Source organism: Brachionichthys hirsutus, chromosome 20 (assembly GCF_040956055.1).
Source record: "Brachionichthys hirsutus isolate HB-005 chromosome 20, CSIRO-AGI_Bhir_v1, whole genome shotgun sequence".
Lineage (NCBI taxonomy): Eukaryota > Metazoa > Chordata > Actinopteri > Lophiiformes > Brachionichthyidae > Brachionichthys > Brachionichthys hirsutus.
In genome coordinates this window covers 2,572,780-2,594,373 of record NC_090916.1, presented here as the reverse complement: position 1 = coordinate 2,594,373, position 21,594 = coordinate 2,572,780, and the positions used below count along the sequence as shown (strand labels likewise).

At 42.4% G+C, this 21,594-nt stretch overlaps 1 protein-coding gene across 1 annotated transcript in view; it reads right to left on the bottom strand.

Moving 5' to 3' along the window:
• Positions 1-3,053: 3,053 nt before the first annotated feature.
• The window catches only part of xkr6b (XK, Kell blood group complex subunit-related family, member 6b), a 40,162-nt gene continuing 21,621 nt past the window's right edge, over positions 3,054-21,594 (bottom strand). Inside the window, exons 2-3 of the mRNA XM_068753700.1 lie at positions 4,511-4,707; positions 3,054-4,024 (exon numbers count right to left, since the gene is read on the bottom strand). Coding sequence (XP_068609801.1) covers positions 3,054-4,024; positions 4,511-4,707 — 1,168 coding nt within the window. The remainder of the gene's footprint in view (positions 4,025-4,510; positions 4,708-21,594) is intronic.

Genomic DNA, 21,594 nt, shown 5'->3' with positions numbered 1-21,594 from the left:
CTCTTTTAAACCTAATAAATAATAGGTTAACTAACATTGCTGTTATTCTAATTTCATAAATACTGAGTTTTCCAATATTAAGCACCACTAGATGAAATGCAGCCGATAGATATACATGATCTTGTCGATGATGCTATAACTACCCCCCCAACACACATACACACACAAAATTACTCACAAATGAATGACTCACAGTGTATTTGCACCTGATTTGGACATTTGGAAAATGATCCGTAGTGTATGAAAAGGATGCACCATATGCCAGGCAGCCAACTACCACACAAAAACAACCCTCTGGCCCAATAATGAGAAAACATTCCCCAAAAGCATACGTGCAAAAAGTAATTTTGTGGTAAAATCCCAGCCAAGTCCGGGAAAGAAATGGAGACCCTTGAGGACATACCTGGGAATGGGAACTGCACCGAGAAACCCCTGAGTCAGCTGGTTCGGTGGTCTTGGTTGTTGGTCCTGAGGAACCCCTGTATTGGCTGTTTTGCCTGTTTTTTCTTTTAGTTACTATTTTAACTATACTTATTTGTCATTACTTGACTATTAGCATGGCTGTTCATTCACTACAATGGGCAGGAACTACTCTGGCTACTATGGTAAACAATAGAGTCGGTACTCATGTGTTATCTATACAGATGGTATAGATAACACAGCTCCACCCAAGCTGACCCAACAGTTCCCAGTTACTCCAGGCCTGAACATCGCCTTTAAGCTGGTGGGTGGCAGACCCCGGATGTTGTAGCTCTTGGTTACAGCAGTGTACCTCATTGCATGTTGCATGTCAGCCTCAACCCCGTTGTTCAGCTGCCAGAATATGAGAGTGTTTCTCTGGAGGTTTCAAAGGCCCAGCGCCGCAGAGATAGGGAAGAGGGTGGAGCAGCAACCAAGGATGGAGCCGAACAATCGGAGCGATAACAGAACTGTGGGAAAGGGCTGAAGCAAGCAGGCATAATAAGACCCCTTAATGCGCACTGTAGTGTAGATAGAACAGTACATATTAAGGGTGACACTCTCATCTCTCACACAAGCAGATGAGGAATTATCCACCACCACGCTCCTGTCAGGCCCTTTATCACAATTCATACTTGTGTTCTTTTCCAACCCTGGCAAAAAAACCCTCTCACCTGTGGCCTTGACTTACGTGGCATCTGCTTTTTACAGTGCAATGTCAGCAGGCAAACATAGCCACAACTAAGCAGCGAGAAAAAGAGAAAGAAATTCTACTGTGTCGGTCTCTTGGGCATCATCTTTTAGGTGCAGTTATACTAATGTGTTATGGTAAACTCAATTTAAACGCTGCAATGTAAAAACATGTAAAAACAAACACACATGACATATTTAGATGAACCATTGAGTCGTCAGATAAAACTAGAATATGAAACGCAATACTTTTTCTCATGAATTGTTCAGCCGTCCAGAATTAGTCAAGCTCAGAAGGCATGTTCATTGTTATGGGTGGTCATGACGTTATTGTATCGTGTGTTTGTGCACAGCAGGCCTTTAGATGGCACGTATTTAGCGACTGGTTCAAAGGGGCAGACGGATTGGAAAGACAGTACTGCAAAAAGCATTTTGGCTTTGTTTCAACTGTGTGAGCAAGTCCCAGAACAGTCGCTCTCACCCACGTAAGAGCACAAGCTCTGCGAGGGCTCGCTGATATCGAGGAGTATGTATAGCTTTTAACAGAGCACAGCACAATATTTTTGTTATCTAAAAAAAAAGTGTGACCTGGCAAAATATAATTATGTCAGTGATTACAAATGTGGATGCAAATACACACTGAAGTATAATAGCATAGAGATATCTTCTCAGATTTTCATTTTTTTTTCAAGAACTTATTACAAGTCCTTCCACCCAATAAGCATACAGGTATATTAATCAATCTAAAACATAGTTGATAATAATAATAATAAAAAAAAGGAATGACCAAGTATTTTCTAGGACTCAGAAGGGAATGGTGGAGGATTGGTCTTTGCACTTATGCATGTGACTGCACATTTGTACTTTTCTACTCGACTCTTAAAATCGATACAAAAATCTTTGGAATGTTTCTTTTTGTTTGTTTGTTTGTTTGCTCTTTTTGCTCTGATTTTCTTCAAATCAATTTAGACAACATTGTGCTCATGTTCACGACATTCTATTTCCATTTCATTGTGTTAGTCATTTTTTTGTGCGCTCTACTTCAGGCAGAAATGAGTGACCAATTAAGGCATGCTGTTACAACTTGCCTCCACTGGAGGGCAGTCTGCACTGAAAAACATTTAACGCGTGGGTGGAACTGATTGAAGGTCAGTGTCCCCCCCCCCCTTCCATACATGATACGATTTATGATTTTGAACAAAAACAGAACAGCCAGGATACACTTCAGCCGATTAAGCTCACGGGGACAGAAATCCATTTACAGAAATATCTTTGCTTGTGCTATAACATCACAAAATAATTTTCAGTGCTTTTTAATTCATGGTCTAAAGACTCAGCAAACATACAATGGCAGTAAATGTTGGCATGTGCAAAGACCTGCCTCTTCTGAGACTCTCCTCCATCATTCCCATCAGGCTGCACTAGTCCCATTTTACAGGGACATACAATATGCCCTTTACAAGTATTAACAGGTTAAATCACCAATACTGTATAATGCATTAAACACATTTCATAATGAAACATTCATAGGTTATCTACACACTCATACAGAACATCCTCTATCAATGCAGAGGGATATATATGAGACCTCTGTATATATCACATAAGATACTGTAGGTTTGTAATTTTTTTCTCTATACTCTTGTATATATACTCTTTTCAAAAATAAACCATGACTGTGTGTTTAGACTGTCTTGAGAGATTTTCATTTGACAAAACACACATCTCCTGCAGAGCTGAATTATTAGAGAGAGACAGAGAGAGACAGAGAGAGAGAGAGAGAGAGAGAGAGAGAGATGGAAAGAGCTAATATCTTGAGAGGAGGAAGAGTAGAAAGAAAGACAGAAAAGGCTTGTGCATTGTTGTCTGTAAGAGGAGGTGACAGCGAGGTGGAGAAGATGCCTTTAGAAGGAGGATTCATACTGCAGGAGTTCATAAAGAAGTGGACCATCCCTATACCTGATGCCCACTGCATTGGGGCTAATGTACTGCAGCACATTTATGGTCCTGCGCAGGCGCCGATCCACAAAGTGTGCATCCCAGGCTGGGTAGCGTTTTCTGGGCATGTCTATCTTGATGAGAGGGCCCTCGGGTTGGATGGGCCTTCCAGCTGCGTCCACAGGCTCTGTGGACCTTACCTGGAAAACTGGAAGGCAGGTGTCCGTGGCTGTTTCATCTGACTCCACATACTCCCCTGTCAGACCCCTTGTGGGGGTGGCCTGAGAGCCACGGGGGCCTGGAGTGGGAGCCATGGGCTCAGCCTCAGGGGGTAATGGAAGGCCCCACAGCAGCTCAGCACAGCAGGAGCTGGCTAGCACCCTCAGCCGTGGGCCCATTGGGTGAAGAACCCCGTAATAAAGAACCATACAGGCCACACCTGAGGCAAAGCACAGGAAGACACCACAGAGGGCAAAAGAGGCATAGGCGTCGGTGGTGGCTGGGTCGCGGTACGCATACCAAAGGGAGCTGAGGATTGCGTTCTCCAGCAGTACCACTGTGTAGTAGGTCACCATTCTGCACCTCGTCCGGCCCTCACATACATTGAACCAGCAAAAGACGTAAACCACGCCCACCACCATATTGAACAGTACCTCTTCCCACTTGGACATGCAAAAGTCAGTGCCGCCATGGATGACCCAGAAAGCCATGACACACCAGTGGAGCACCACAAAAATGCCAAAGTAGATGTGGAAAACAGAGGCAAATAGGGCAAGGGAGAGCACCCGCGAGGAGATGGTAAAAAGGCGCCAGAACAGATGCACCAGAGCACCTCGGTAACTCATGCTCTTTTTGTCGTCGCGTGCATCACGGAGGAGCTTGTGGTAAGACGCTAGCACCCAGGCCAAGGACAAGAGGGAGGACAGTGCAGAAAAGCCTGTGAAGATACACAGAGAGGAAATAGTACAAGCAGAGAAAAAAACAGCAACAATATGCAGCCATTTTCATTTCAGCCACAGAAACCGAACCTATTTAAAAAGGGATCATCATAGGTCCAGTCTCCATGAAGTTAACCAATTCAAGATCCGTAGAGCAGCAGCATGTTGCCTCTCAGCTAAGCACTGCCGGTTATTTCTATAGACAGCCATACAAGCGAGGGCATCTTGTTCTGACTGAATTTCCTTTCCTTTCTTGTGTTAGATGAGGAATCCATCATTATAAAAGCACTTTCACAAATAAGAATTATCATGGCTGGAAACAGGGTGCACTTGTGGAGGACAGTAAATAAACTGAAATACGGCCTCCGTGGAAAATGAATTTATCAAGTGCAGATTATGAACGCCTTGTAGGCATCATATGATAACCTCAGAATCACATGCAATGTATGCTGCTCATGTAGAGCCTTATGTAGGATGCCCCTTACACTGCAGCCACTCAGCCTTGTTGCTCTGGATCATGATGCAGAGCTGCAGCACCAGCTGAGGGGCACTTTCTAAGAAAGTCTCCAGCAGTCGCAGCATGTTGACATCGGCATATTCATACATCATAGCCCAGTAAAAACGCCGCTGGTTCTCCTTCTGACGGTGACTTTGAATGCCGAGGTACATGGTGCGGATGTACCTGCAGAGAGTGAGAAAGAGAGAGAGAGAGGACAGGTGGTTAAGATACGTTCTAATCTGGTTTCCATTGAAATCGGGATGCTGACAGTTGTGGAGAGCTGAAAAGAGCAGTTTGGAAAGTGTACAGGCAGAGGAGGAAAATATCCCAACAGGCTGTGCTTGAAAGGTTCAGGTGTTCACAAAGTGTGGGCAAGAGTTATTAGCAAGTAGTCTGTTTGGAGATGTGCTGTCTTTCTTGGTGTTCTACAAGCATCCCAACCCTTTGAGGTTGTCCATAAAGGATTGTATGGATACAAATGAGCCCTGTCTGACATTAATATTACATTTTTGCCACTATTCACAAATGAATACAATCTCCATTCAGCCCACCTGTGTGTGGTTGAGGTTGGACAACACTAGGGGGCATGCTCTACTATACTTTGACGACAGTACAAACGCTGTCTGCGTTTTTGAGGTTTTTATTGTCTGGTTCTTAATTAGATAAAGCGACTGTAGAGGGACAGCAAAAAAAATAAATTATTAAGTGATTAAACAAAAAAAAAACCTGACATCTTTGTATCTTTTTATAATAAAGCTTTTATCAATTTCATTGTCCACATAACTCATTACTCGGCTATACCTTAAACTGGCCAGGTAATGTGTGTAGGTTAAACTGATCAGTCATGTTAGTTAATGGGGAGGGGAGGATGTGTGTCTGTGTGGTGGTGTAACTGGGCATGGGGAGGGAACGAGGAGATGGAATAAACCACCTATTGTTTTGGTTTACTGTAAATCAATATAATTACGAATGGGGAAAAAACAAAAATATGAAGCTCTGAGACAAAAACAACAACAGAAATGTCAACCTCTTTTCCGTGCATCCAATTATAGGAGACTTGAAAAAAGCTCAGAACACTCAGACAGTCCAGGCACCAAGCTGCGGCATGCACGTCAGCGCCTTTCCTTTTCACCGTTTGACTGCTGTGTAAAGCAGCATTGAGGAAAACATCATGATTAAAAACATCTTTCAATCCTTTCTCTGGCATCTGGAGGTGCGCTTATTGAGTGGACACATACGGTAAGCAAGAAAGGAGATTGTCCTTCTCCTAAATGCACTACGTGACGTGACCCATGCTCTTAGCTGCTGAACTGGCCATTTTCATGATTGATGGGGTTTCATAACGGAAACGGGTGAAGCCGGCGAGATAGACGCAACTGAGAGGTGGTTGGCGGCTAATTGAATCACACTCCTCTTTTATAAAAAAAAATTGCACCAAGAGTCATCGTGTGCTGTTGAGAGATCAGGACATCTTAGGACAGGAACGTCACAGAATACACAATACAACATAAAAAAAAAAAAGATGAAAAGAAACAATCTGGAAACTTCAATATTTAAAAATCTTAAGTTACTCAAATGTTTTAATCAAAAGGAAACTATTGAATCCAGTGTAAACAGTTCTATTGGTGACTTCAACCATTGCATGTTGGGTAGTGGCCTTCAGGGCCGATCTGCCTGAGTTGCCAGATAAATCCAGTACTTGATGTGAAAGTCAGTCAACCGAGGACAGCAGGGGTAGCGTGGACTGAAATAGACTCGACAGCATAGAACTACCCAAAACAAAGCGTGAGGCCATGGATCTAAAGTCGCTAAATTCACCGCAGCATGGCAAACCAAATGGGGAAAATGTTTACAAGTGGGTTTTCAGCATAATTAGGTTCTGCTTTAGCTACTGGGGAGATTACTGTTTAATTTGAAATGAGGCAGAGAACAGTGCACTGTAATGAAAGCTTTGTGTCCAAGTCTGATTGCATTGGTTATTGTTTCGTCAAAGATTTAAACATGAGCCAGCTGCTATTCTGAGTGTGAACCAGGCAACTCTCAACAAGTCACTCGAGCTTCAGTCAAATGTAATAATGGAAACGCAGAATGGAAGTCAAGAGACAGGCAAAATAACATGGTCTCGACACTTGCTTCATTTCCTGAATTTGTTGTTTAGTCTCAGCCAGGAGAAGATATTTAGTTCTAGGTTTTGATTTGACAAATCCTGTGCTCCCTCGAGAAAACTCTTTTTTAAATTTCCTATCTTTTCATAGATTTAAAATATCTGTGCCAAGGAAGATGTGTGTTTTTTGTTTAAACCGTCTGTCTTTCTGTTAAGCCGGATAATTTAAGAAGTTGTAAAATGGTTTGAATGGATTTTAGTAGAGGGTAGGGTACAGTCCAAGGAACTATCCATTGAATAGTGGATCATAATCTGAATCCAAAATTTAATAGGAGATTTAACTGCAGAATGAGGTAATTACAATTCATAAAGATTTCTCTTCTTACATGTTTCTAAAATATGGATGATGTCATCTATAGGGTTAGGGTTTTGAAGTCATATTATTAATTCCAAACTATCCTGGTACTGTTAGATGCGGTGGCATAATGGTTTGGTCTAGTTTTTCATTTTCCATAGATCCCAAACACTTTGTGTCATCATTATAGGATTATTTATTGGGCAAGAATTGTTTGGTGCAATATTACAAAAACCTCTATATTTATTATGCAATAAGGAAAGATATGAAGTCCCATATAAAAGCACAAATAAATAAATTGGATCAGTTGGTTGTGGCACACACAAAAAAATACCATTGTTTAAAAAGTTGGCAAATCTCTGTAGTCCAGTCTGTCATTCAGACAGTCAATTAAATAACTTCAGAAGAGTTTCTTAAATTGTGAGACAGAAACCGAAGAAATTGAACAACAAAACAAATACATCCACTCAGAAACTCCAGTCCTCCTTCATTCCCTCTCTGGTTGCTGTTGTAGCATCGGCTACCCACTCAGCAAAGGCTAGCTAATTCATGAGTAATGAAAAATAAATCAAAGTCTGGCTGAGAAAGGAGATTCAGGAGCAAAGGGAGGGTGATCTTTTTCAGGACAGCGGCCAGGGGAAACAGGAGAGGGGTCCAAAATGGATGGAAGTTTTTTGGGATCAATAGCTCCACTATTATATCCAGAGGTAAAGGCTGACATTCCATGACATTTTCAGCTGTACTGCTAAATGTCAGCTGGATCAAGTCAACTCCTCTCCCTCACTAATGACATGCCATGGAGGCCCACATGGGCCCTTTGTCTCCGCCCCCCCTCCCAACTTTCATTTAGCGTGTGTGTTGGTCTGACACGTCTGATGGATCCGTAGGACCTCTGTCAGAAACAGTCAGCACATTTTTTTTTCATGAAAATCAAGATTCTATAGACATTATAGGAACTCTGTTTATTAGCTAAATAAACAGAGCACGGTGGCACAGTGGGTAGTGCTGTTGCCCCATCTGTACGCGGGTACGAGGATGGATGATGGCAGCAAGCTGCAGTGCTAGCACACACGTGTTTAGCAGCTGTAAATTATTTGTTCATGAAAGACATCAGACAAATAAAAAAAACTGGCTTGATGATCATTTTCACTAAGATTAATATAATCCATATTTCTGAACAGATTTGAATCCAAAAACTAAATTGAACTTATTATAGCTGCAAGTTTGATCATTTGATCAGTTTACATTATGTGTGTGTGTCCATTTATTTATGTAAATTCACCAGATTTAGTGACTTCTATTATCACTTTATTTTTTAAACAACAGTATTTTTACAATATGGAATCACTGGAGCTGAACGCCTTCATCATGAAACCTTGAACTGACCTCCAGGATGTTCCACGCCGCTATACCTGCTGCATATTACATGATGACCATTTTAGCGACCGTTAATATATAAAAACCACACTGGTCTCTGTTCTCATTGTCACTTGGGGCGATCAGCCGCCCATGCTTTTGACCTTTCCGCAATAATATGTTTTTCTGTAATTTTATTTCATACAACTCAGACCATTTCCTCATTTCCACACTGCATTTATTCACCTTAAACCCTAGACAACGGCATTCTTCTCACCACAGCATGTGACCAATGACGGCCTGTTCAAAATTATGCATAAATGCAAATATTTAATCAGAACCCTACCCTAAATCTAATGAACATTCCTATGATGTACCTGAAATATTAGGTATAAGGGAAGTCACAGTTGCGCCTTTAGGGCAAGAGTGTACAGTCGAACACTTTGGGTTTCACGGCTGCCAGGGAAATCTGAACTCACTTCATCGCCTCTCCAGCACACACTTTTGGTGCATTCCTTCACAACGGTCTCAACACAAATCCCACGATTGTGATGCAAACTGTTCACACTCCCACTCTGCTTTTAACTGAAGTTGTAACGCAAAATGACACACACACTCACACACACACACACACACACACACACACACATCAGTAATGTAGGTAGCCTAATGGGGGATTCCCTTTCTATCCTCTGTCAGGTTGATCGTTCTTCATCTTCATCTTCCTCTCCTTTGCTACAGGACTCCCTCCCTCTCCCCTTCCCTCTTAGCTCCCTAGCTCCTCTACAGGGTTGCTCATGAATTATTTGTGGCGAGATCATAGCTATCGCTCACGGCTCGTTAAGCAGCGTACGCATGGCCTAACATCTCGACTCGACGCCACGCCGGGTCTCGTTCCAAGCTCAGTCGTCTGCCTTTGCTGTCAAGACAGAGCAAACCATTGACTCGCCCACAAGATTTTCCTACATTTGAGATTGACTCACCCGAAGAGATGTCTGTTTTAAAGCCCCTGACGCAGATATGAATCTGTAATTACAGGGTTTGTGTGAGTGGACCTTTTGAGACCTGAGCATAAGCTGAACTGACTGACAGGTGGAATGACCAACACGTCCCCACGCACACGCACCATCATCATGTTCCTTCACCAAAGAGTCATCCAACACCCTCGCACGGATCCCTAGAGTGGATGGATGGAAGAGAACACCTGCACACCTTGCCAAGTTTAACAGCATCTGATGACTAAGAGTACAAGTCCTGCTGTAGCAGCGTGAAGCAGGGCGTATGCATCATCCGGTGATAGATGGACTCTAACAGAACATTTAGCATGAGGGACACGTAACATTCGGAGGGCCTGGATGTTTATGATTTCGATTGTATGTGTGTGTGTGTGTGTGTGTGTGTGTCTATGCATATGTGTGAGGTGGAGGTATTGTCACGGCTGGAGTCACGAAGAAGCGCCGCCTGACTCAGTGACGGTTTAGCGACTTCTTTGATCTCATTCATGGGCCATTTTCTGATACTGTATTATCAATGATTAATGGAAAGCCTAATAACATGTTAACTAAAATAATAATAATCATTATTAGTTTGAGCACTTCCGTCTCATTGTAGTGAAACTCTGGTCAGAATGTTCCAGTTTTGCTGCTCCTGAGTTCCTCATGACGAGCAAACAAGAAGAATCAACTGGAATTGGTCAAGTTTGAAGACGTTTCACCTTCATCCAAGAAGTCTTCTTCAGTTCTTCATGATTTACCATGACCTGGATGACTGAGAACCTACAAAACTTACCCGAGTTGCAATTGTTAGATGAAAATGTTCCACTTGATCCTTTCTAACGAGATTAAGCAAACAATCTCTTACACCAGAGCAACTATCCGTCAGTGTGTTCTCTTCATACAGTGATTGCTCAGCCGTTCAGTGGCGTTAAACTGTGCAGTATTTAAACTCTCTGAAGCTCTTCTTACTTTTTATCATTCAAAAACAAAAAAAAGACTCCCATTTATAAACTCCATTCACGATGACTGCGCCATCCTCCCTGTTAGAATGACTCTTGCATGGCCCTGAACCTTCATTCACTCCTGGTGAAGTGCCTATAGCTTGACTTAAATACTATACCTTGCAGCAAATTCCGTTTAACGCTCCCTGAAAGAGCAGCCACGCTCAGAGCAGAAAACATAGACCATAAGGTCGTATTTCATGCTGCTACCCAGACTATGTATGACTGAGATGAACAGTCCTGTTGTGTCTTTATAAGAAAGGCTCATGTCATCTGGAGCTATTGTCCACTGAAATGTGGACAAAGAAAGATCTTCAAAGTCTTCTTTACATTCAGTCACGTTGAGGTCAACAGTCAACAGCCATAGAAAAAACCAGCAGGAATGCAGTCTGTTGCTCAACGACACTTCAGAAGGTCGTCTCACAAACCTGCCATCCTTTTGCCTTTTTTTTTTAGTGAATGAATGCATCACAGCTTCACCAGGAGCTTCATCGTGATGCCAGCCCCTTGTGCTTTTCCATCACTCGTCAATTTGTAGTCTGCCAAAGGAAACTGTTACAGCACACGTCTCTGCAACGTGTCATCTTAGCCTCTAACTAAGAGTGGATAAATAGGAAGTGGAAATATCACCTTGGTGTATTATGCGAAAACGTTTGTCCTACCCAGAAACACTTTGGGCTCAGTGTGCTTCCGATTTACTGGTGTACCACTTCTCTCGCATCAGGCACGCCTTGATCCTCCTTATGGCGTTAAACATAGTCAGATACACTCACACACAAAGGTCTGTGACCAATGCCTCTGGGCAATTCCTCGAAAAAGAGCTGCTGAACGTTGAGCACAAACCAGGTTGACATAATGCAAGCTGAAAGCGACAGGGATGCTGATGAGGCGAGCAGCGTGTTAACTCTGCTCCCCTCCTCGGATCTAGAGGGTTAACGGCCTCTGACTCCTTGACTAAATATTATCACTACTATTTTCACACATTCAACAGGAATCACCAGTTAATTTAATGAACAAAACTCAAGTAGTTAATTTATTTTCATCGTTTGGCTATAAGGACAGTAGCGATGGCAGCTATCCCAGAATAACAAGCCTATACTACTGAATATACTGTATATAAAACAATATTTTCCCTTAAGTACTGTAAGCATGCGGAAATAGCTCTTTTGAAAAACACAACCAGCACCTAACATTAGAGTAAATGTCAGACAACGAGTGATCACACATGCCCCCCCCCCAAAAATGACTTCCTGGAGATGCAGCTTATTACCAAGCAACTTCTGCTTGATGAGAAGATACCAGGCATTTTGTGCATGGACCAGGAAACAGTCCTGTCTTTATGCTAAGCTAAGCTAATGGTACCTGCCAGAAAGAGAAGTGTATTTCCTAAAACCTCTTCTCTTTACTGAATTATGGAAACATGGAAAGAAATGGTTTCTGCTTCACAAAGTCAAAAAAAAGGATCTTCTTCCCTTCCTCTGTCTGTCCGCAGAGTTCAAACACTGACCTTTAAGCATGTAGTCGCAGGCCCACCCTCCTCTACGGTCCCTCTCTGTACAGGCAGCCATTTGTCAACATTAGCAACGGCCCTCAGGTACCTAAACTCGTTGCATTCGGATCATGTGACGCTGTGGCGCAACTAAGAAAGTGCAAACCGCAGAGAGGAGTGTGAAGATGGGTAAAGGAGGAAATGATGATGATAATGAATGAAGGAGGAGGAGAAGGAAGCGTAATGACGACAGAAAGATGCGATCAAGGTTGCGGTGTCTTACGGTGGACAGCGGCCAGATTCAGGATGATAATTCAGGCCATTCTTCAATAATGAACCATTACAGATAAGGAGGGACAGATTCTGTATCAGTGCTAAAGAGACAGGATGTTTCTTTGCCTTTCAGATACACACCACTATTGATCACCTCAGCTGGGCATGAGCCGCTATCAACAGCAGCGGGACAGCACTCTCCAGCGCACACATGGGCAATCAAATGAAGGTCAGGCTTCGTTCGAACAACAGCAGTTAAATTTAAAACTAAATTATGCGGTTCTGAGCAACAAAATCAGAAAATACCCAACACTATTTCATTAGTAATTAATTAATTGAATACGCATGTGGCGTGGAATCCTGAGAGTTTAATGTTGGATACATCCTTAAGTTGATTTTAGGAGGAGATAGAGATAGAGAGAGAGAGAGAGAATTGAACTGGTAGGTGAGCTGCCTTGACTTTTAACAAGAGCGAGTCCAGTGGACTCTGCTGTCAATTCTACTTTGTCTAAACTGAAGATGTTTGTTTCAATGCTAAGAAGAGAGGTTTTCAGCTCTATGGCTTCTCTGTGTTATTTTCTGGGGTATTGTAGTCGTGATAAAAACGTCTTAGAAACTGCAACATGAAGCGACTTTCTGGAGACTCATCATGTCTTTCCCATTACGACAAATTAATTTAGTTAGATTTCACAATATCAAAAGAAAATTCACTTTTTTGGTTGCCATTTCTTGTATGCCTGCAGGCCGTGGTTACCAGACATATCTACTACTTCTCCAAGTCATTTGTACTGCTGAATGACCCTCGTAGGGTAACCTGGGCAGACATAGGCTGTGATTGGTCGAGACTTCACTCATATCGGCAACTTCATTATTGGTGTATTTAATTTGACAGAAAAAAAACCATTTCAATGTTTATGCTGTATATATATGAATTAATATAATAAATAAAAGATACAAATATCTACAATATATTTCGGGTGGACCAGTGGGCTGACCCACAATGCCACACCTGGATGGAACTGACCACATTAGCATTTAGATTGAACAATGAATTATAACCAGATTACTTATCAAAGTAATTTCAAATTAGCTGCTTAATTATTACCAGTGCACTGTAAAATAACAATAAATCTTCAAGAGAAATTAACATCTTAAGACATTCTCTATATTTCTTAATTTTTTTTATGTATTATTAATTGTGTGTTTTAAAGGTTAAAGTGCCAGTTGAGGTGATATTTCTAAATGACCTAAAACATCTGGCACATTGCGGCGGGTTGCATGTTCTGTAGATGTTGTACTCACCGTGCATATTTATATGACTTCCTGCACCAATGGCGAGAATATGACCCATCTTAAGTATCAGGATAGACGTTAACAGTGATCTGTTACCTCTGGCTTTCTGCTGCCTTAAATGCTTTAGGAATAAACACCCTGCCAGCCTGGAGTGAAATCCCTCTGTCCATCACTCTTGTCTTGCCGCCCTATCTGTTCTGTGCTGCTGCCCTTCGAGCAGAGGGTTAGGGTTAGGGTTAGGGTTAGGGTTAGGGTTAGGGTGTACAATTAAGAAGGAAAGGCTTGAACCACTTGCTTTTCAACTAGTACCAAACCAAAAAAGGGTCGCATGGAGCCGGGCTTCTATTCAGTGGCAGCATTTCTGTTGTACTGTGCAAGACTCTTAAAACTCGTGCTTGTTGCTTTAAGACCATAATTAGCAGGACTGGCTTATGGTATTAAAACACTTCCATGACTGATTGAAAGTTTTTTTTTTGTACAAATCTCCTTTGTGCCTGCAAGTTTTTACCCTTGCTCTCACAGAACACAAAAATACACAATCATCTCTCCGCAAATTTTTTCTATACTCGCTTTGTCTTTCTCAAGGTTTGATGGGCTGCCTCGCGGATAAGGTGGCATTTTGCATTTTTCAAGCCCCACAGATAAAATGAGAACGAAGGTGAGAGCCAAGTCAGCAGACGAGGAGGGAAAAGGGAAGGGGTAGAGGAGGCGATGATGGAGAGGAGGGCCAATGGAGATAACCGCTAAGTGCAAGAGAGCGGATGAGAGGAGGGGAAAATAGAGAGAAGTGACAGTGTGATGTAGTGACGAGGGAAGTGGAAGGAGGCGAAAGGCAGCAAAAGTGGCAAGACAAAGGCACGAGGAAAACCTACGAGGTAGGAAAGGACCTGAGAGTGAAACGAGAGTGAGAGGAGCGGAGTGATAGAGAATGAGACCCGGGAGGTAAACTAATTATCGAGCACGCAATGCAATTTTCTGGCTCTGTGCCTTCACTCCCATACTCTTCCCTCCCTCGCTCTTGCTCCCTTCCTCCTCCCATGCCCCCCCTCCTTCTTGTCTCGGGGGCTCTTTTACTATTCCGCTCACACACACACACACACACACACGCTGTAGTTTTCTCCTCCATCTATCAGGCGGTACCATTTCAGCTTTCACTCTTCTCTTTAGTGCTGCCCGCTGAATCCCTTCTGGCTCCCAAAATATGGACTGATCCACTCCAGCCATCCTCTTTCACTAAAATACCGTATGCTGTGGATGAAAGGATTTTTTATTTTTTTTTATTTTTTTATTGAGGCAATTCAGTGTATTTAACGTGTATCATTTCAGGCCTCAGGTGTTCTCGCACCCCATCGTCATGATGGGTTTTTTTCTGTGATGAGATGAATGATCCGAATGAATCCGCAACAGCAAAGAAAAAAAAAAGATGTAAAACAGAACGTGCATGTTTGCGCCTGTGTAGACAGCATTTTTGCCCCAAGGTGAAGGCATTAAGGAGCGCTTGATATCGCTGCGGCAATGGTTTGGAAGTGTATTCTGTCTCTCTCCTGAGCGCGTTGGCGGCGTCTGCCTGCCTCACTGTTTTGCAGTGCCTTGATGATGATGATAGATGTTCGCTTTAGACATGCAAATAAAGGAGGCGGCTCCACACACGCACACACACACACACACACACACACACACACACAGGTGCATGTTTGACTACGATCAAGTCAGCCATTGACATATTAATCTTTCTGTTTCAGGAATATACCGCCGGGAAAATGCGGCAAGCTCTCACGCAGTAGTCTGCAAAATGTCCCATTTTCACCAAGCAACTGGGAAGGGAGATTAGTGACAGAACACGGTAATTGGAAAGATGCAAGCCCTCCTCTTAGTGGAAGGGTTGAATCTGTGAGAGGAAAGCAAGCCAGTTCATTATTGATATGCCGTATACCTGTCACCTCATGCATCACAAGTGGCACTGCTGTTAAAAGGCTGCGAGGGATGCTCAAATGCATGCAAACCTGGGGCCATACAGACACTGATGTACACAGAGCCAAATCAGGCTGCAGCACAGACGATCATGTCAGTGACTGATGCATTACATGTAAAGCACCAACACTTAAAAAAAACACACACACACACACATATGTCTACAGTTTGAGTACAGTAAACGTGCACACACATCAGATGCATCTCTGTGTGAGAACCCCAGGCTCCACGCTAACCTGAGCTGATCTAATGACACTGAGCACATGTGCCAGTCCAGATCTGGCCGCTGACACGAACTTGTTGTGACATATCAAAATATTAGCCCGGCGGGCACAGGGAAGGAAACAGAGGCAGACAGAGGGAGAGAAATCGAATGACGTGGCCAGCCTAAGAGCTAATCCAAAGACAAGTGTATTCGCTGCAGGGGTACTTTAAGGTCACAGACAGGCGGTGCATCAGCGCCGCACAGCAGACGCAGATAAAGTTACCGACTGGGAGAGGAAAATTATGAATTATCACAGCATACACACACAAAACTGATGTGGAGAGAAATATCTATCCTGCCAATCCCAGCATTTGCAGCACTGCCCCCCCCCCCCCCCCCCCCCTCCTATCACCCGAACACAGGCCAACACAATGCAGCATAAATCCTCTGAGACTGCCGCCAGGATTCATGGTGTCAGCCTTTTCAGCTCTTAAAAACACAAACACATAAACATACCAGCAGCAAACACAAGATTCAGCTCGAGCTCCTGCTTTGGCTTCCTGGGCTAGGGGAAGGCTTGGGGGGAAAGATGGAGGGAAAACAGATGTGGAGGGGATACCGTCAGCTTGAGGTGAGGATTTCAGGAGACCTTTCATTTCCCCATTAATCTATGAGGGAAGATTGGCTTCATTCCTAAAACCTGATCCTGGTCCTTACACCCCTCTACGTGAAGTTAATCGGTGCAAGGAAGTACCTGATTTGAGTGGATGTGCACCTTCCTCCTGATACCTGTCATATCAACGGGAAGTAGTTGTGCAAGATAGGAATAACTCCTCGTCTGTGCCTCAGGGTGAAGAGGAAAGGGCTGTGATGTGTGATAACACGGAATCCGTGTGCTGAGAAAGGAAACCGCGACGACAGGGGAAGGATTTGTGATGCATTGACAATGCGACGGAAGGGATGAGTGCGTTTTGTAGAATGTTTTAAGATTGTGGAGTAATGCTCAGTGATATATATATATAAAGATCGTTTATATTTCTATATGAAACTTGCTGGACTGTGTCAATGAATTTGAAACTTCAGGGAGGAGCTAAACGTCGTTTAAAGTCCTTCATTGGTAATATTCACTAGTCAAAAACTCTCAATCTAAAGAGGTCTCAGAGTTTGATCTGATGAGATATAGCCAGCCCAAGTTGGAACACATGTTTAATCCTTCACCCAGGAGATGCCAGAAATACCAAAAACATATTTTGTATATTGCATAAAATATATAAGTATATTCACTTTTCAAGGTTGGTGTTTAAAGATACCAAGAACAACTTAGAACCTTTTTATGATGATCCAGATCACCATGCGGACGGTGTAAATCCAATTATGAGGAGAATGAGCTGCTTGGCGGAGGTCAGCTTTGCGAGTGCTTTTCTAGTTTTCCACATATTTTATGAATGTTTTTAAAGCATCACACCCTTCTTCTTATAATGCACTGGGATTCAAACTATGATCTTATAAATCTGACATCCTCATTCACATTTCAAAAACTCACCATAGATACTTTCCTTTTCCTTTGTCTTAAATGTAATTATAATACCAATGCAACAAACAGTTTAGCATGGTAGAGAGAGTGAGCGAGAGAGCGAGAGAGCTGCTGACTTCTGGGATTTGATAATGGGTGGTAACTGGATGCTAGCATGTTGCAGTCTGGGAAGTCTGCTGATGAAGGGAGAGAGGGCAGGATGGGAAGGAAGATGAGAGGACACCTAGCTGTTTAATGTATGGGCACTGGTCCAAGGCGCGCGTTTCATTCACAAAACCCCCGAGCAAGTCCAACCTTAGGCTGAGAGATCGTCTCCTCCTCGGCCCAGGGGGAAGAGAACAGGAAGCTACTCTCATTTCTCCTTCCCTTGTCTCACTTTTATCAGTTTCCCTTATCCCTTCATGATGAAGCATTCAATCATCAGTCCTAAAATGATAATTATTTTAGCATGGAACATATTATTTTTCATTTTCAATTGAAATTAGACATTAAATACAGAAAGACTGGACTGTAGTCAGGGTGATTGAATTTCGCTAATGTTACAGTGGAAATATGGTTTTAAATATTTCATAAAAACCCATCCATCCATCACGTAGCAGCTCGACTGGCACTGACCCCGCGGGGTAATTTGAGTCAGAAGCACTGCTTCAGCCTGTCTGGCCATCACTTTAACAAAAATATGCTTGTAAAAGATTATTTGAAACTGAAAGTTACCTATAACCCCCCCCTTAAACTTACAAAATTATAATAAAAACATTAATCTGCAGCAGTAACAATGGCAACAGCAGAAATTTGAAGATGTCTGTCCTCCTATGATTAACATATGCACATATAATCATAGCTGCTGAAGCACGTTTTCATGCAAGCTCACCGTGATTTTGTGACTCGGAGCATGACTTTAGGAGCGATAAGGGAACAAAGGGAGAGCGGGATATGAGGAGAAGGAGGAGAGAAAGTAGGACAGAGATGTGTGGGCTTGGCTATGCAAGGACAGAGGCCCTAATGAGGACTGAGCAGCTGCTATTACTCCAGCGCTCTCTCAGGGAGAGCAGGCAAAACCTTGCTCATGCTTTAATATCAAGGAGGGAAATCTAAGTCACACGAGCTCCTGTTAGGAGCAGCAGGAAGCTTTCGGGACAAAACAGGTGGGCTTTTGTCTTCAGACATCCTGAGATATATTATTTGGTAGAATTGCTCTGCAGATGAAAATAATCAAAGAGGAAGTGATCACAGGTCTTCTAGGAACCTCATTAATTTGGACACTGTCTGCTTGGTTTAGCTTAACTCGATTCACGGCAGACTTATCAAGTTTCGGATTTTTCAGCATACACACGCTAAAAATGTAGTATTGGTGTGTTGGGTTTATTTGGCCTATCCAAAGCAGAAAATACAACAGCAACAACACAAACACACTCAAGGTTAAGTCTAGTTTAGAACTGCAGTACAAGAACAATGCTGATTTAATGTTTCAATTTTATGCAGGCATTATTCTGAATAATACTGATTTTATCAGAGATAAAAGGAGTCACAAGTGCATATTAAGAACATGATTCCATCCATCCATCCATCATTTCCCAGGCTACATTAGATATGTTCTCTCCAGTGAGTTTTCCATCTACCTCTCCCAGCTGGAGGAGATCAATCTCCGAACAGAGACATATGGAAGTTATCCAAACCACTTCAATTGGCTCCGTTTGATAATTAAATGGTTTTAAAATTAGTTGAAATCAATTAACATTCAGACAGGAAAGACCATTTAAACGAATTCGTGAATATTATCAGCTTGCTAAGGCGCTAGATTTGTCCTTTCAGCTGACAAAGTGAGCGTCCACTGGCTATACAAAGACGTTTGCTTCCAGCTTCCTCGGGATGAAATCAATGTTGCCAGTGATTCAAAAGCTACAACACATGTTGTGCCATTACATGGCTTGACAGGCAAAAGCAGGCTGTAGATAAAAAGTTATTTTGGGAGGCAGCTCTGTAAAACATTCAACTAGTTGTCAAGCTATACTGACATTTTATTTTTCACAGTATTTATAAGAAAGGATAAAATTACATCGCGTTCCAACAAACAACATTAACGTCTTTTTCATTCAAACCTTTTTTCTTTTACATCAGCTTCTGTTCAGCAACACTAAATTCTTTTTATGCAAGTCACCAAAGCTCCGATCCCTGTGGCAGACCCCGCAGGAACGATGCACAAAAACACAGCACAGTGAAATATTAAAACGCAAATGGGAAGCGACAGTCTCGGCACAACTCAGCACTTTGAAGAGAAAAACAAGTTGTCAATATCAACGCCCTTCTGAGCGCATGAAACGCGAAAGAAATGGAGAGGCGACAGGAAGAAACAGAAAGACGCAGACACCAAACCCTGACATCTTTGTCTTCTTCACTGTGCACTCAGGGAAACTCCATCCAAGGCTTAAATGGACAGTGTGTTGATTACAGTGTTCACCCAGGAGGCCGTTTGAGGTGCGTTCAGAAGCCATTACATGATTAACATAATTGTGTTGTGAAACTGTCTTCCATCAAGGAACTATTACATTGCACAACCACAGAACAAGAGTTATTTCTGTCTCCACAATCGTGTGCAGTCATCCGCTATCACAGCCGTCTGTGACGTCCCAGACGTTACATGTGTCAGACATTATGTCAGATTTAGAAGCTCGAATTCATTCGCAAGGTTTTGTTTTTTTCTTTTTTCAAAAAGTTTGGTTCATTTGTTAAAAAGCAAAACAGTTTGTTTTTTTTCTCGTCTGGTTCCTGCTCACGCTGGCTTTTTCTGTTCTGCGGCTGACAGGTAGCTCATTGATTGGACAGTTGATTGCCATCCTGTTTCATCAGTGCAACATCAGGACCCAAATGGGCAAATCAAAGCGTGGCGGCTGACAGCAGCTTAAGCAGCACATTTATTCTTCTGATTTGTGCATTCCTTTTTGCATTAGACTGTAATTCAGTGTATGTTATGAATAAGGTCTATTGGGTTTCTTGTGCAGCAATAATCGAGAACTTATTACTGCACACAGTTTAAATAGTAGCTTGCCCTTGTGCTAAAATCGTCATCACAAACCACTCTCTTGTTGATCTCAGCATGTTTTTTTTCAGCATCCATGTGCAATTTGCTGTATGTACACTCGTATGTATGTATGTATGTATGTATGTATGGTAGTCATGTAAGTACAAAAAGAAGAAGAGAAAAATTGACAGCATAGCAAAGCTTCCAGCTCGTTGTTTATTTTGGAGAAGCAGCAGGACTTCTGTCTTTAAAATCTAAAAAGTTGGGATCATTTTAAGGATGTATCTCGCTCGTCGGCAAACTATAAGTTGCTGCATCAACCCACAATAAAAATAACTGCTGCACAGCTGCTGTTGTGGTAACATAGTGTTAGTCCATGAGGCACCATCCGTTGTTCAACTTAAGCATCTGCCACCTTTTAAAAGGCGGAATCCTCTTGAATAATCCCAGTTAAACCAACAATAATACTAGACAAAATACTCAGGGATGTACTTTAAAATTAAATGAAACCAGACAAGCTAATTCCGACACTTATTTCATTGTTGATGCCCCTTCATATGCATTCCCTCTATGCCAGTCGCTTCCAAAAACGTAACATCTGGGAATGGATTGTCGGCTAGTGTGTGTGTTTGCATGCATGTGTATGTGCGTGCGCATGTTTATCTGTGTTTGCTTCCCAATACATATTAGACCACATCAAACACCTAGAGTACATCTCAAGCCTGTGACACACTTCCGAGGAACGAGAGGAGAGACAGAGAATGAGAGAGCGTGAAAACAAGCCAGGGCATAAGAGAACCAAGCCTGAAAATACACACAACAGGACTGCAGTCTAATTGACACATGGAGTAAGTTCTAAGGATAAAGTATTTGCAGCTACGAGTAGATATTTAAGGAAAAATTGACTTTACAGAACATTTAGATGACAAATTCAAAAAGGCTTGCAGCTTACTGTCTTTTCCTATTTTTACTGCTTTTTGCATGTCGTCTGTGTCTGTGAGAAAAGACAGCCAACTTCAAACACTTGTTCCATCGAGCAACACATCTCAGTCCTGCCAGCTCTTCCTTTCAAGCCCCCTGGATGGAGGACGCTCTGTGGCACCCAGTCAATAAGTCGTTAGTGGAGGCTTTAATGGCAGTTGTTTACCTTTTGCTGCTGTGCACTGACCCAGAGTCAGTTCAGGAACCACTGCCTACCGCCCTCTATACAGCTTCATTGCACAGACATCGAAAGGACAAATGTAAAAGAAATATACTGGAAGTAAAGGTTAAAAAAATGCTTTTTATATTGTTTTCTAGATCTTTAGAAACAAAACAGAAATTGTCATTTTTACACTTGTCTATGCACAAATTAAATAACTACAATATAATGGTGTAATTACTGAGCTTAAGTGATGTTGGGACTTATATTGATATGCTTTGGATGGAGCTTGATTGGTTTTACCCCATTTAAATGATGGTCAACATACTGAATT